This window comes from Macaca mulatta, chromosome 3, assembly GCF_049350105.2.
Source record: "Macaca mulatta isolate MMU2019108-1 chromosome 3, T2T-MMU8v2.0, whole genome shotgun sequence".
NCBI classification, from domain to species: domain Eukaryota; kingdom Metazoa; phylum Chordata; class Mammalia; order Primates; family Cercopithecidae; genus Macaca; species Macaca mulatta.
Window position 1 is genome coordinate 181951498 of NC_133408.1, and position 14101 is coordinate 181965598.

At 39.2% G+C, this 14101-nt stretch overlaps 1 protein-coding gene across 6 annotated transcripts in view; it reads left to right on the forward strand.

The window, feature by feature from the left end:
- Positions 1–14101, forward strand: part of MGAM2 (maltase-glucoamylase 2 (putative)) — a 139410-nt gene that overhangs the window by 52613 nt on the left and 72696 nt on the right. For all 6 annotated transcript variants that reach the window (XM_077997580.1, XM_077997581.1, XM_077997579.1 and 3 more), the window contains 8 exons: positions 902–1057; positions 2081–2308; positions 4463–4617; positions 5651–5819; positions 6409–6505; positions 6962–7074; positions 7547–7672; positions 9986–10114. In XM_077997580.1, the coding sequence (XP_077853706.1) occupies positions 902–1057; positions 2081–2308; positions 4463–4617; positions 5651–5819; positions 6409–6505; positions 6962–7074; positions 7547–7672; positions 9986–10114 (1173 nt within the window). The remainder of the gene's footprint in view (positions 1–901; positions 1058–2080; positions 2309–4462; positions 4618–5650; positions 5820–6408; positions 6506–6961; positions 7075–7546; positions 7673–9985; positions 10115–14101) is intronic.

Sequence of the window (14101 nt, forward strand, 5' to 3'; positions counted from 1 at the left end):
TGCTTTGTTTGTATCAGGGCTCTGTAGAAGATAGTGGGAGTTGGAACCCTGAGAGAAGGAAGTTCTTCTCCGGGCACACTTAAAATGAGACACTCTGATCCCAGCTGTGACATAGTGAATAGATTGTACAATGGGTATTTACACATTTATCCTCTCATTGAAGGGAGAATCTCTTTGAGAAACAGTTGAAATTTGTCCTTACTGTTTTAGGCTATTTGCATGCCATTAATAAAATGTGAGTGGAGTAACACAAGGAGTAATCCAGTTTTGCTCTTATTGAATGATTCCCTTACATTGTTAGTTGAATATTTCAAGGTCTGGGAAATTCATTATTTCTTAGATCAGCCCCTTTCCATGCTGACAAGACATATAGCATAAGGTAAGAGTTTGATTTTTAGAGTTAGGCAGAATGGGGCTCCAATCTCAGCTCTGAGGGTATTAGGTGTCTCTGTATCTTAGTTTTCTGTTCTGTAAAATGGAGATAGTCATAACATTGACAGCATGGAACTGCTCTCTAGGGTTGATGGAGATCATGCTTATTAAGTGGTTGTCACAGTCTTGGCTTGTGTGAATGCTCCATAAAGTTTAGCTATTGTTATTATTACTACCTTTATTAAATTGATAAGCATCACACCCAGAGGACAGTAAGCCTAACAATGACAGTCCTGCCTGTGATCTGCACTCATTAGCATGATGAAAACCCTTCCCATCCAACACTTCCACAATGACTCCATGAAGTGAGAAAGCCCAGGAATCAGCCAAGTTCCAAATATCTCATGGCAAAATGGTTTTGGAGGAAGGAATAGATCCCCTTGTCCTGACTTCCAGACTTGCAGCCAAGAACTCTTTCTGGGTGCCTTTCCCTCCCTTCCTTTGTCACTGTGACTGTCTCTTTCCCCAGGTGGTAACCATCACTGATCTCCAAGGACTGGTACTGGGACAAGAATTCTCTATTAGGTGGAATCTTCCTGTCAGTGACCTGGAGAAGTTCAACTGCTACCCTGACGATCCAACAGCCTCTGAGGAGAGTTGTCGGCAGCGGGGGTGTCTTTGGGAGGTAAATGACCAGAAACAGATTAGGAAGTTGTAAAAACTGTCCCACAGGTAATTAGGTACCTAGAAAACACTCTTCCAATGTCTGTGGCTTGAAGAAAACCAGGACACTGTGCAACATGCCTTTTGCCAACTCTACATGATAGGTCATCAATATTTTCCCCAGATATCCCAGATCAGAAGAAGTTTATTGCCATTTTCATTGCCACTCCAACCATATCATTAAAAACCCAATTTTAAACATAATAATATATATTGGGTATGCATTTTGCATTGCATATTTTAACCGATCTTGTTTTGTCTGTTGCAGAACACAAGCAGGAAGCAAAAGGTCAGGCTGTTCCTCTCTATTTGAGCAATAGGGAAAATGGAAACTAGAAAGAACAAGTGATTTCCTCTAGATTACATGGGAGGCAATAAGGACCCGGGGAGTAGAACCCTGCCTGCCTGGAGGCTTCCGTCTCTAGATCAAACTTTCTGCTGTTCTGTCACTGTTCACTCATTATAGGTCAATGTGTGTGTTTAAAAAATGGATGTGTGCATTTGCTAGGGCTACCATAACAGAGTACCACAAACTGAGTGGCATAGAACGACAGGAATCTATTTGCTCAAAATTCTGGAGTCTAGAAGTGGGATCATGGTGTCAGTGGAGCTGGTTCCTTCTGAGGACTTTGAGGGTATTCCTTCGCTTGTAGATGCATCACCCCGTTCTCTGTCTTCATAGTCACATGTGTACATGTCTATCTCTGTGTCCAAATTTTCCTTATTAATAAAGATGCCAGTAATACCGGATCAGGGCCTGTCCCAATGACCTCATCTTAATTTGTTCATGGCAGAAACCCTACTTCCAAATAGTCACATTTACAGGTATCAGGGTTAGGACTTAACATCTATTTTGGGGGACATAATTCAATCCATAACCATGGACATGGTATCAGAGACTTAGTCTGTGTTAACCAACTTCTTCAGGAATGACAGCCTCAGTGTTGTATCAGAGGCTGAGCAAGACTTTCTCCTGTTGTTGCAGGACACATCTACTCCTGGAGTGCCCACCTGTTACTATGACACCATCCCTAATTATGCTGCTAGTGACATTCAGTATCTGAGCACCAGCATCACTGCAGACCTTTCCCTCCTGATGGCCTCTGAGTCAGCTGCTGCTGCTGCTGCTGCTGCCTCTGATTCTCTCTCTGCACAGATCAGCTTCCTCCGCCTGAATGTGATCTATCACACAGCAACCATGCTGCAGGTCAAGGTAAGGCCCATGTTGCAGATTCTGGTTCTCAATATGGAGTTTTAACTTATGGTTCTGTATGGATAGAAGTCATTGAAACAATTAAAACATTTTTTTTTTCTTTTCAAGACAGGGCTGGAGTGCAGGGGCACAATCTGTAACCTCCACCTCCCTGGCTCAAGCCATCTTCCTACCTCAGCCTCCCAAGTAGCCAGGACTATAGGTGTGAGCCTACACACCAGGCTAATTTTTGTAGAGACAGGATTTTGCCATGTTTCCCAGGCTGTTCTTAAATGTCTGACCTCAAGCAATTCACCTCCCTCCACTTCCCACTGTGCTGGGGTTACAGGCATGAGCCACTGTGCCTGGCTGAAACAGCTTTTTATCCAAATCCCTCATATTACAGATGAGGGAACTAAGGCCTGTAGAGAGGTAAAGGTCATAAAGTAGACGGTAGAGCCAGGATGTGACCTTAGATCTATGAGAACTGTGAATTCCCTATAATGATGAGTATTCTAGGTCACAAACATCATCAAAGAATCATCCTTTAGCCCTGAGAAAAATGCATCTGCTTTGTGGCAAACTCATATGAGAGGCATTAACTTAATTGCACTATTAGAATTATTTTCTCTAGCAGTAGTTCTCAAATTGCAGCATGCATCAGAATCACCTTCAAATCATTTTAAAACCCAGATTTCTGGCCCTCACCCCTAGGGTTTCCAATTCAGTAGACCTAGGCTGGGGCCTAGCCTGAGAATTTGAATTTCTTTTTCTTCTTATTGTTTTTTTGAAATGGAGTTTCACTCTTGTTGCCCAGGCTGGAGTATAGTGGCACAATCTCGGCTCATTGCAACCTCTGCCTCCCAGGTTCAAGCGATTCTCCTGCTTCAGCCTCCCAAGTAGCTGGGATTACAGGCACCCGCATCTACGCCCAGCTAATTTTTTGTGTTTTTGGTAGAAATGGGGTTTCACAATGTTGGCCAGGCTGGTCTCGAACTCCTGACCTCAGGTGATCCACCCGCCTTGGCCTCCCAAAGTGCCAGGATTACAGGCATGAGCCACCATGCCTGGCCTCGAGAATCTGTATTTCTAACAAGCTCCCAGGTGAGGCTGGTGCTGCAGGTCAAGAGACCAAACTTTGAGACCTACTGCTATGCGCACTTAAAAAATATGTCTACTGGAAATACAGTGTGAACCACACATATTTTCCAGTAGACACATTTTTAAATGTATATTTGAAAAGTGAAATTAATTTTAATAATATTTTATTTAACCAATGTGCAGGTGTGATCTACCTGTGTGTGATCGTGAGGTCAGGAGATCAAGACCATCCTGGCCAACATGGTGAAACCCTGTCTCTACTAAAACACAAAAAATTAGCCAGGTGTGGTGGTGCGCGCCTGTAGTTCTAGCTACGCAGGAGGCTGAAGCAGGGGAATCACTTGAACGGAGGAGGTGGAGATTGCAGTGAGCCGAGGTCGCACCACTGCACTCCAGCCTGGCGACAGAGTGAGAATCCATCTAAAAATAATAATAATAAAAAGAAAGAAAGAAAGAAAACCTTCACCTAACCACAAATTTGGGGCTAATAATATGAGGAAGAGGATAGTCACTCATAATGGTGATACTCCTTGTCCTTGCATAACATTTTTCATTCCTTTTATTCTTCCCACATGTCAGTCCTGTTAGGTAAGTAGGAACAAGGGGTGGATACAGAAAAGAAACTTTAGGAATGGGAAAGCTGTGCAACATCTGGAAGCTCAACCAGTAAGGAGATCTCAGAGTCCACATGAAAACTCAATTCTCTAATTCCTAACATGCATACACATATACAAATTTACACAGTTCTATGCACATACATGTCTGCATGCCACGCACTTACAAACATATACACACACATTCTATTTATGAAATTCTATCCCCTTCTATCACAAGTTCTTTAGAGGAAGAGCCCTCTTTGGCTTTGAATGGGTTTTACTGAGGCATTTTTGAACTTCAGCATCTGTATGGGGCACAGTGGGCAGGCAGGCCTCACACCCATTTGCTTGGGGATGTTTGATGCCTACTGATATGGTACAAACTGGTCAAAAACGTGGAAACTGAATTATATGGGGTGGCATGAGGGGTTTTAGGTATGAGACCCTACCAGAAAGTTTTCTTCTCTCTTCTTGCCAGATCTATGACCCCAGTAATAAAAGGTTTGAGGTTCCAGTATCACTGAACACCCCTCCCCAACCAGTTGGTGACCCTGAAAACCGTTTGTATGATGTCAGGATTCAGAACAATCCTTTTGGAATCCAGATCCAACGCAAAAACTCCAGCACTGTGATGTAAGCACTATTTATTTGGTTCTAATTAGAGTAGTTCTAGATTTAATTACAGTGGTTGCAGTTAATTCAAGTGAAATATTAATCTCAGAGACGCTATGGAAATATGTGTGCATTTGTTAGAGTATATCTATGTTTCCCATGCTTTAATGGGTAATTTGTTTTTGGTTAGTCGTTAACAAAGATAATCAAAGTTTAAAGAAATGAAGTATTGTTTGATTTCAGAGAAAGAAAAATACATGTTCTACTTATTGTTCTTAAGTAAAACAGAAAACTCTATTTAATAAGTACAGTAGATAACCTAAGATACAAATGAGTTCCATATTATGTCTCATTAAGAAATAATAAGAGGCAAGAAAGAGGGGCAAATGTTTAAAAGGAGAAAGAAATAACTTCATGTAATGTTTGCTTCTGTGGACACAGAAGCCTTCAAGCCTTTTCACAATGTTAAGCATAAAAGGAATTGTCATCTCCCATCTCTTGTCCTGCTGCTGAATAGAATGAAGTGAAGCTCTGGATTTTGCCTGGGGCAAGGTTCCCTGTCCCAGTAGAAGCTGTCACCTGTGTGTGCACCTTTGCCTTCCTGTGTATGTCTTTTCTCTTTGGCTATGCGAGTGATTTCCTCTCTGTTGCCCTCTTTGGTAAGAAGTCCTTTGACTAACTCAAGAGACATTGTTCTAAGAGTTTCACATTTTTCTGTTGGAAAGTTTGCTTTAACCCTATTTGTTTATTTATATATTTACTCAAGCCGATAAGCCAGGCACTGAGAACTTAAAATAAATAGAAGAATGAGTCATGGCCCTTGCTCTCAAGGACCCAGAAAAGGAGATCTCAGTCTGACAAACCACAGAACAGAAATGTGAACATGGAACTTTGGTCCTGAGTCAGGGCCATTGTTATGACCTCTGGGTCATGTCACAGTATTTGAACCTGTAATAATTAAGGAGGCTTTGGAATCAACTAGACATTCCAAACACATTCCAAGTAGCTCTGGCCAGTGGTCTCCAGCTCAGCGTGGTCTGCTTTTGTGTTGCAGTTGGGATTCTCAACTCCCTGGCTTCACCTTCAATGACATGTTTCTCTCCATTTCTACGCGTCTGCCCTCTCAGTACATCTATGGCTTTGGGGAAACTGAGCACACGACTTTCAGAAGAAACATGACCTGGAACACGTGGGGGATGTTTGCTCGCGATGAGCCACCTGCGGTAGGGACAATGGAATAAGTTTAGCAATCAGTTTCTCTCAATGTAAATCTCTTTTAATCCTTATGCTTATATATGATACCTTACTCATCAACTTCATCTTATATTCTGCTCTCAGTTGTAACAGGCCATATGTCACATTCTTTTGTCCTGAAAAGGCATATATATATATATATATATATTTCCCTCTGTCAATTATGGATTTTATTTATCTCACAAACTTTTACTTAATATATTCTATGTGTCAGGCACATTGCTAAGTGCTTAGCTACAGATTTAATAAGACACTCTCTTTGCTCTCCAGAGGCTTATAGGCTAGTGAGAGAAATAGAAGTGGAAATAGTGATAGCACAGTGGAATCACTGGGTTATGTAACAATATATCATTGAATTAAATAATAGTAAATGAGGAAGGCATGAAGTGGGGAAGACACAGCTTTTAACTTGGAGTAGAAGGGAGGGTCAAGGAAGGCCCAACAAAGGACATGACATTGAGCTGAATCTTTAATGATGAGTAAGAGTTTGCTGTTTGGGTTATGGTATGAAAACAATATCTTAACTTTCTTTTTGTTTATTACCCTCGTGACTCCCAGTACAAGAAGAATTCCTATGGTGTCCACCCTTACTACATGGCACTGGAGGAGGATGGTAGTGCCCATGGAGTGCTCCTGCTAAATAGCAATGCCATGGGTAAGGCAGAGGCACAGCTCCCGTGCACCACCAGAAACAGCTGTAACCACTCTATTTTGACCTGGATTATCAATAGAAATAGAGGCATTCAGGGGGCAAGGGAAATGGAACAAATAAACTGACTTTCCATTTATTCATCTATTTATTCAAGATTTATTAAGAACTCTGGATCAGGTGTTAAGCGTGGAATTTTGACCAATTATGGCTCCTACTCTGGCATAGCGTATTTTACTATGAAACTTTGGCTCCTATTCACGGAGTAATAAAAGCAGTTGAGGTTGCATATTACATTTGTGGTACCTGCAAATACACCTCTGATTCTAATGAATGAGAGATTTTCTAGAGAAGGCAGGTATCAAAGAGAGAGTGTGAAGAAAGCAAATTTTAGAGCAGGTTTTCTATCTGGGTGATTTACACCTCCAAGGATGTGCCTCATGTATGTTGTTTTTCTTACAGATGTGACATTACAGCCCACCCCTGCCCTGACATACCGCACCACCGGAGGAATTTTGGACTTCTACATTGTTTTGGGGCCAACCCCTGAACTTGTAACTCAGCAATACACCGAGGTTAGAAGCCATTCTGTCCATCAATATATTGTCAAATATTTACTGGCTATTAACACATTATTAGCACTGAGATAAGGCAGTTTTTTCTTTTGACCCTTGAGTGTCACTACTAGATTATTACTGCCTTTGCTGAAATCATATTTTAGTATTATGGTTCTATAAAGCCACATTAATATCCCATGTGTCCCTCACTTGCTAAACAGCCTATCTAAGAATTGCTAATCAGTAATAACCAGCAAATCTCAGGTTTCCTAGAATGAAAACTCTGGAATATAAAAAAACTCCAATTACAATGTTTCTATCATTCTGCATGTCCGTAGTTGCTCCACATTTATTGTACTTTCTTATCTTTCTTGGGTGAGGCCTCTTAGACAGTACTTAGCAGAAACACTCAAGTTGATTCAAGTATAAGTCAACTACCTTTTTTCTTCCCTAAGAAGTCCATCTGGATGCATTTTTCTTTTTATTCTAGTTGATCGGTCGGCCAGCAATGATTCCATACTGGGCCTTGGGATTCCAGTTGAGTCGCTATGGATACGAGAATGATGCTGAAATCTCCAGTTTGTATGATGCAATGGTGGCAGCCCAGATTCCCTATGTATGAAACCCTCACTCAGCCCGAGGTGTAATCAGTTACAGGAATTTGCGGCTAATTTTTTATTAGAAGTGCTATGATGTTCTTATCAAAGATAACTTGATATATCCAGGCTGAATTTTTTTCTTTGTATATAGTATAATACTATATACTTATCAAACAGAAATTAGAAAATAGGAAAATTACAGTATGAAAAAAATCCATTGATATACCTTACCAAAGTAATCAACGTTAATAACATGCTGGTTTATTCTTTTCCAAATTTTGGCTTATGCACAAGTCTCTGTTTTACCAAATAAGTTTCACCTGGGGTCATATGGCAATGCAGGTGATTATCCCTTTGGGCTAAAAAGAAGCAACTTCTTCTTTTTTTTTATTTTTTTACTAAATATTAACCACTTTAGTTATTATTCAATTATCATGGTTTGAGCAAGTTTCATGTGCAGAAACCTGGGTTGGTACTGCATAGAGAAATCTAGACATTCAAGAAAGCTATAAAATAATGTAGTTCTTGTATGTTGGTGTAAGGAAGGGGCTCAGTTTCCATTCTACATATGGCTAGCCAGTTTTCCCAGCAACATTTATTGAATAGGGAGTCCTTTCCCCATTGCTTGTTTTTGTCAGTTTTGTAGAAGATCAGATAGTTGTAGGTGTATGGTCTTGTTTCTGGGTTCTCTATTATTTGCCATTGGTTTATGTGTCTGTTCTTGTACCAGTACCATGCTGTTTTGATTACTGTAGCCCTGTAGCATAGTTTGAAGTGGGATTGTCTGATGTCTCCAGCTTTGTTCTTTTTGCTTAGGATTTCCTTGGCTATTTGGGCTCATTTTTGGTTACATATATGAATTTTAAAATAATTTTCTCTAGTTCTGTGAAGAATGTCAACGGTAGTTTAATGGGAATAGAATTGAATCTATAAATTGCTCTGGGCAGTATGGTCATTTTAACGATACCGATTCTTCCTATCTAGGAGCATGTTTTTCCATTTGTTTGTGTCATCTCTGATTTCTTTGAACAGTGGTTTGTAGTTCTCCTTGTAGAGATCTTTCAACTCCCTGGTTAGCTGTATTCCTAGGTATTTTATTTGTGGCAATTAGGAATGGGAGTTCATTTGTGGTTTGGCTCTAGGCTTTACTGTTGGTGGTGCATAGAAATGGTAGAGTTTTTTGTACATTGATTTTGTATCCTGAGACTTTGCTGAAGTTGCTTATCAGCTTAAGAAAGTTTTGGGCTGAGATGATGGAGTTTTATATATAGGATCTTGTCTATATGACAAGATCTAGTATCTAGATACAAGATCATGTCATCTGCAAATATGAATAGCTTGACTTCCTCTTTTCCTATCTGAGTGCCCTTTGTTTTTTTTTCTCTCTGTCTCTGTTTTTTTTTTTTTTTGAAACAGAGTCTCCCTCTGCTGCCTAGGCTGGAGTGCCGTGGTGCGATCTCGGCTCACTGCAATCTCCACCTCCTGGGTTCAAGTGATTCTCCTGCCTCAGCCTCCTGAGTAGCTGGGACTACAGGCACAGGCCACCACGCTCAGCTAATTTTTTTTTTTTTTAAATATTTTTAGTAGAGACGGGGTTTCACCATGTTGGCCAGGCTGGTCTCGAACTCCTGACCTCAGGTGATCCACCTGCCTCAGCCTCCCAAAGTGCTTGGGATTACAGGCATGAGCCACCGTGCCTGACCCTTTTATTTATTTCTCTTGCCTGATTGCCCTGGTCAGAACTTCCAATACTACGCTGAATAGGAGTGGAGAGAGAGAAAACCTTGTCTTGTGCTGGTTTTCAAGGGGAATGCTTTCAGCTTTTGCTCATTCAGTATGATATTGGCTGTGGGTTTGTCATCTATGGCTCTTATTATTATGAGATATGTTCCTTTAGTACCTAGTTTATTGAGAGTTTTCAATCAGCCATATTTACTGTAGAAAAAAACCCAGATATACAATCCTGTTTGTTTCCTAGGAAAGTCCCAGTTTCTACCCTTGAACATTTCAATTAGAACTTTGTTTGATAGACTGAGTTTGAGATTTGAAGAGTAGGAAAGACATGAATTGAGGAAAGGAAAGGGGATAGAGTTCCAACTGGGGAAACAGAAGGAGAAGGATGGGCACAGGTGAACTGCATGCAGGCATCAGAAAGCAATTTCAATTTGCGTAACTGAAAAGTCAGCAGAGGGAAGTAATGAGATGAGGAATGAAGAGGGGCCTGGACTGGGGCAGGCAGGTAGCAGGACCAGGGGCCTGGCAGAGCAGTTAGTGTGACCTGCAGGGCACCTTCTGCAGGGTTCCAAGCACCTTGCTGCTTCTTTCTGCAGGACGTCCAGCATGTAGACATCGATTACATGAACCGGAAGCTGGATTTCACCCTCAGTGCCAACTTTCAAAACCTCAGTCTTCTGATTGAGCAAATGAAGAAAAATGGCATGAGATTTATTCTCATTTTGGTAGGTATTGAGACAGATTAGATCCTACTTTATGTTTCCATATTCATGGTTTAAAAATAGCACCATTGTGGGAAACTGGATGAAGGGTACAAGAAATGTTCCTGTACTCTGTACTTTTTTTTTGTTTTGCAACTTCTTGTGGTGAATCTATAATTATTATTTTTAATTTAAAAGCAAACGAAAGAAAGAAATGAAAAGGGGCTTTTAAAATATGATACATTATAATGTTTATTTTCCATAACTGTCACTGGAATATAATTATTGTTCTCTTGGTAGAGTTAGAACAACTGTGGGCTGAAGCACTGAAGATAGAATAAAAAAAGGGGCATCTCACTGTTTCAGGCTATGTCTCAGGAAAAATAGCTGTATCTTAGTCTCATCTTTACCTCAGGGGGTTCAAAAATCTCTTACGTTTATCATCACTCAGAAATGGTAAGGCTCAGGTGACATTTCTTCTTGAACTTACATTTGAGTTAAGATCCAGAATACCAATTTATTATATTACTAGGAAGCTGCGTCTTGATAAATGCAGAGGTAATTACCTACAAATGATTCTCCCTTCTAGCTTCCAAAAAATTACAGCATTATTTGGTGACTTTTGTTCACTTACTAATTCATGTATTTATTGAACACAATATTTGAAAATCACTCTTCTACAAGTTGTGTGTGCATGTGTGAGGGTGCATGCATAGTCTAAATTAGCAAGACAGTGCCCTTTTTCTTACAAAGTTTTTATTCTAATGGAGGGAGAGAGCCAATACACATTTGAAAAGATAATTTCAGACAGTAGTGATTTATATGACAATTGTGAAACAGCATAATATTATAGAGAATAATTGGGGCAGGTATGGGATGGAGTGAACAGGGGAAGCTACTTTAGATAGACACATTGGGACACAGAGGGCAATAAAGAAGTTTCATGTTTTTGAGGAATATTGCTATTATACTCTGGAAACACAATAAATTGGCTCTCTCTGCTTGAAGATTAAGTCTTATTAACCTGGTTTATCTCCAGGAGTTGTTTCCAAACACTAGCAAAAGTTTTTCTCAAGAATTGTGTGGAGAAACACCAATACATTCTTTTACTTCTCAACTCTCTTTGTAAAAATAGATTTCTATGTCATTGGAAAAAAATCACTTATGTCATATTTAAATTCCTATAGGGGTTTTTAACATCTTATTTATTTGTTTATTTAAATAATTCAGGGTTAAAGTTTTTTAAACTTTTATTTTAGATTCAGTATGTACATATATAGGTTTGTTGCAAATGTGTATTATGTAATGCTGAGGTTTGGAGTATGTATTAGTCTGTTTTCATGCTGCCAATAAAGACATACCTGAGACTGGGCAATTTACAAAGGAAAGATGTTTAATGGACTCACAGTTCCACATGGCTGGAGAGGTCTCACAATCATGGCAGAAGGTGAAAGGCATGTCTCTCATGGTGGCAGACAAGAGAAGAGAGTTTGTGCAGGGAAACTCCCCTTTTTAAAACCATCAGATGTCGTGAGACTTATTCACTGTCATGAGAACAGCAGGGAAGGACCTGCCCCCATGATTCAATTACCTCCTACCAGGTCCCTCTTACAACACATGAGAATTCAACATGAAATTTAGGTAGGGACAGACCCAAACCATATCAGAGTATGATGGAACCCATCACCCAGATAGTGAACATTGTACCAAACAGGTAGTTTATCAACCCTTGTCCCACTCCCTCCCTCTCCTCTCTTGTAGTTTCTGGTGTCTCTTATTCCCACCTTTATGCCTATGTGTACACAATACTTAGCTCTCACTTATAAGTGAGAACATGTGGTATTTGCATTTCTGTTCCTGCATTAATTCACATAGAATAATGGCCTACAGCTATATCCATGCTGCTGCAAATAACATAATTTCATTCTTTTTATGGCTGTGTACTATTCCATGATATATATTTACCATATTTTCTTTATCCAATCTACCATTGATGGGCTCCTGGGTTAACTTCATGTCTCTGCTCTTGTGAATAATGCTGTGATAAACATACAAGTACATATGTTTTTTGAGCGATTAATTTATTTTCCTTAGGGTATATACCTAGTACTGGGGTTGCTGGGTGGTATGTTAGATCAATTCTTAGTCATTTGAGAAATCTCCAAATTGCTTTCCACTGTGGATGAACTAATTTACATTCCCACCAACAGTGTGTTAAGTGTTCTCTTTTCTCCACAGCCCCACCAACATCTATTTTTTGACTTTTCAACAAAAGCCATTCTGACTCAAGTGAGATGGTATCTCATTGTGGTTTGATTTGCATTTCTGTATTAGTTATGCTCAGCATTTTTTCATATGTTTGTTAGCCACTTGTATGTTTTCTTTTGAGAAGTGTCTGTTCATGTCCTTTGCCTACTTTTTAATGGGATTGTTTGTTTTTGACTTGTTGATTTAAGTTCCATATATATTCTGGATTTTAGGCCTTTGTCAGAATCATAACTTGCTAATATTTCCTCCCATTTGGTAGGTTACCTCGTTACTCTGTTGACAGTTTCTCTTGCTGTGCAGAAGCTGTTTATTTTAATTAGATCCATTGTCAATTTTTGTTTTCATTGCAATTGCTTTTGAGGACTTAGTCATAAATTATTTGCTAAGGCCAATGTCAAGAAGAACATTTCCTAGATTTTCTTCTAGGATTTTTGTAGTTTGAGGTCTTACATTTAAGTCTTTAATCTATCTTGAGTTAATTTTTGTATACAGTGAAAGGTAGGAGTCCAATACCATTCTTTTGCATATGGTGAGCCAGTTATCCCAGCACCATTTATTAATAAAATATTCTTTCCTTCTTACTCATTTTTGTCAAATTTTCTGAAGATCAGATAATAATTGTAGGTGTTTGATAGTATACTTTGAGGTTGGGTAATGTGATATCTCTAGCTTTGTTCTTCTTGCTTAGAATTGCTTTGGCTATTCAGGCTCTTTTTTGGTTCCATGTGAATGTTAGAATAGTTTTTCTAATTATGCAAAAAATGACATTTGTAGTTTAATAGATATAGCATTGAATCTATGAATTGCTTTGGGAAGTGTGGCCTTTTTACTGATATTAATTCTTCCAGTCCGTGAGCATGAAATGTTTTTTTATTTGTTTGTGTCATCTCTGATTTCCTTCAACAGTATTTTGCACTTCTTGTAAAGATCTTTCACCTGCTTGGTTAGATGTATTCCTCGGTATTTTATCCTTTCTGTTGTTGTTGTAAATGGGATTGCATTCTTGATGAACTATAAAACATTCTTGTTTTTATAGTTCTTCTAGGTGTGAAGCTGGATCGTTAATTTGAGGTCTTTCTAACTTGAGATTTCTAATTTGAGATTTCTCAGCTTGAACATTATTGATGTTTTTTATATATATATAGAAATGCTACAATTTTTGTACATTAATTTTGTTTCTTGAATTACAAAAACTACTAATTTTTGTACATTAATTTTGTTTCTTGAAACTTTACTGAAGCTGTTTATCAGTTCTAGGAGCCTGTTGGCAAAGTGTTTAGGGTTTTCTAGATATGGAATGATGTCGTCTGTGTAGAGAGACAGTTTGACTTCTTCTTTTCTTATGTGGATGCGTTTTATTTTTTTTCTCTTGCCTGATTGCTCTGGCAAGGACTTTCAGTACTATGTTAAATAGGAGTGATGAAAGGGGGAATCCTTGTCATGTTCCAGTCCTCAAGAAGAATGCCTCCAGCTTTTCCCCATTCAGTATGATGTTGGCTGTGGGTTTGTCAGAGATAGCTCTTATTTTGAGGTACTTCCCTTTGATGCCTAATTTCTTGAGGGTTTTATCATGAAGGAATGTTGGATTTTATCAAAAGCTCTTTCTACATCTATTGAAGCTATCACATGGCTTTTGTTTTTAATTCTGTTTATATGGTGAATCACATTTATTGATTTGCCTATGTTGACCCAACCTTGCATCCCAGTGTTATGGGGAAAAGCCTACTTGAACATGGTCAGTTA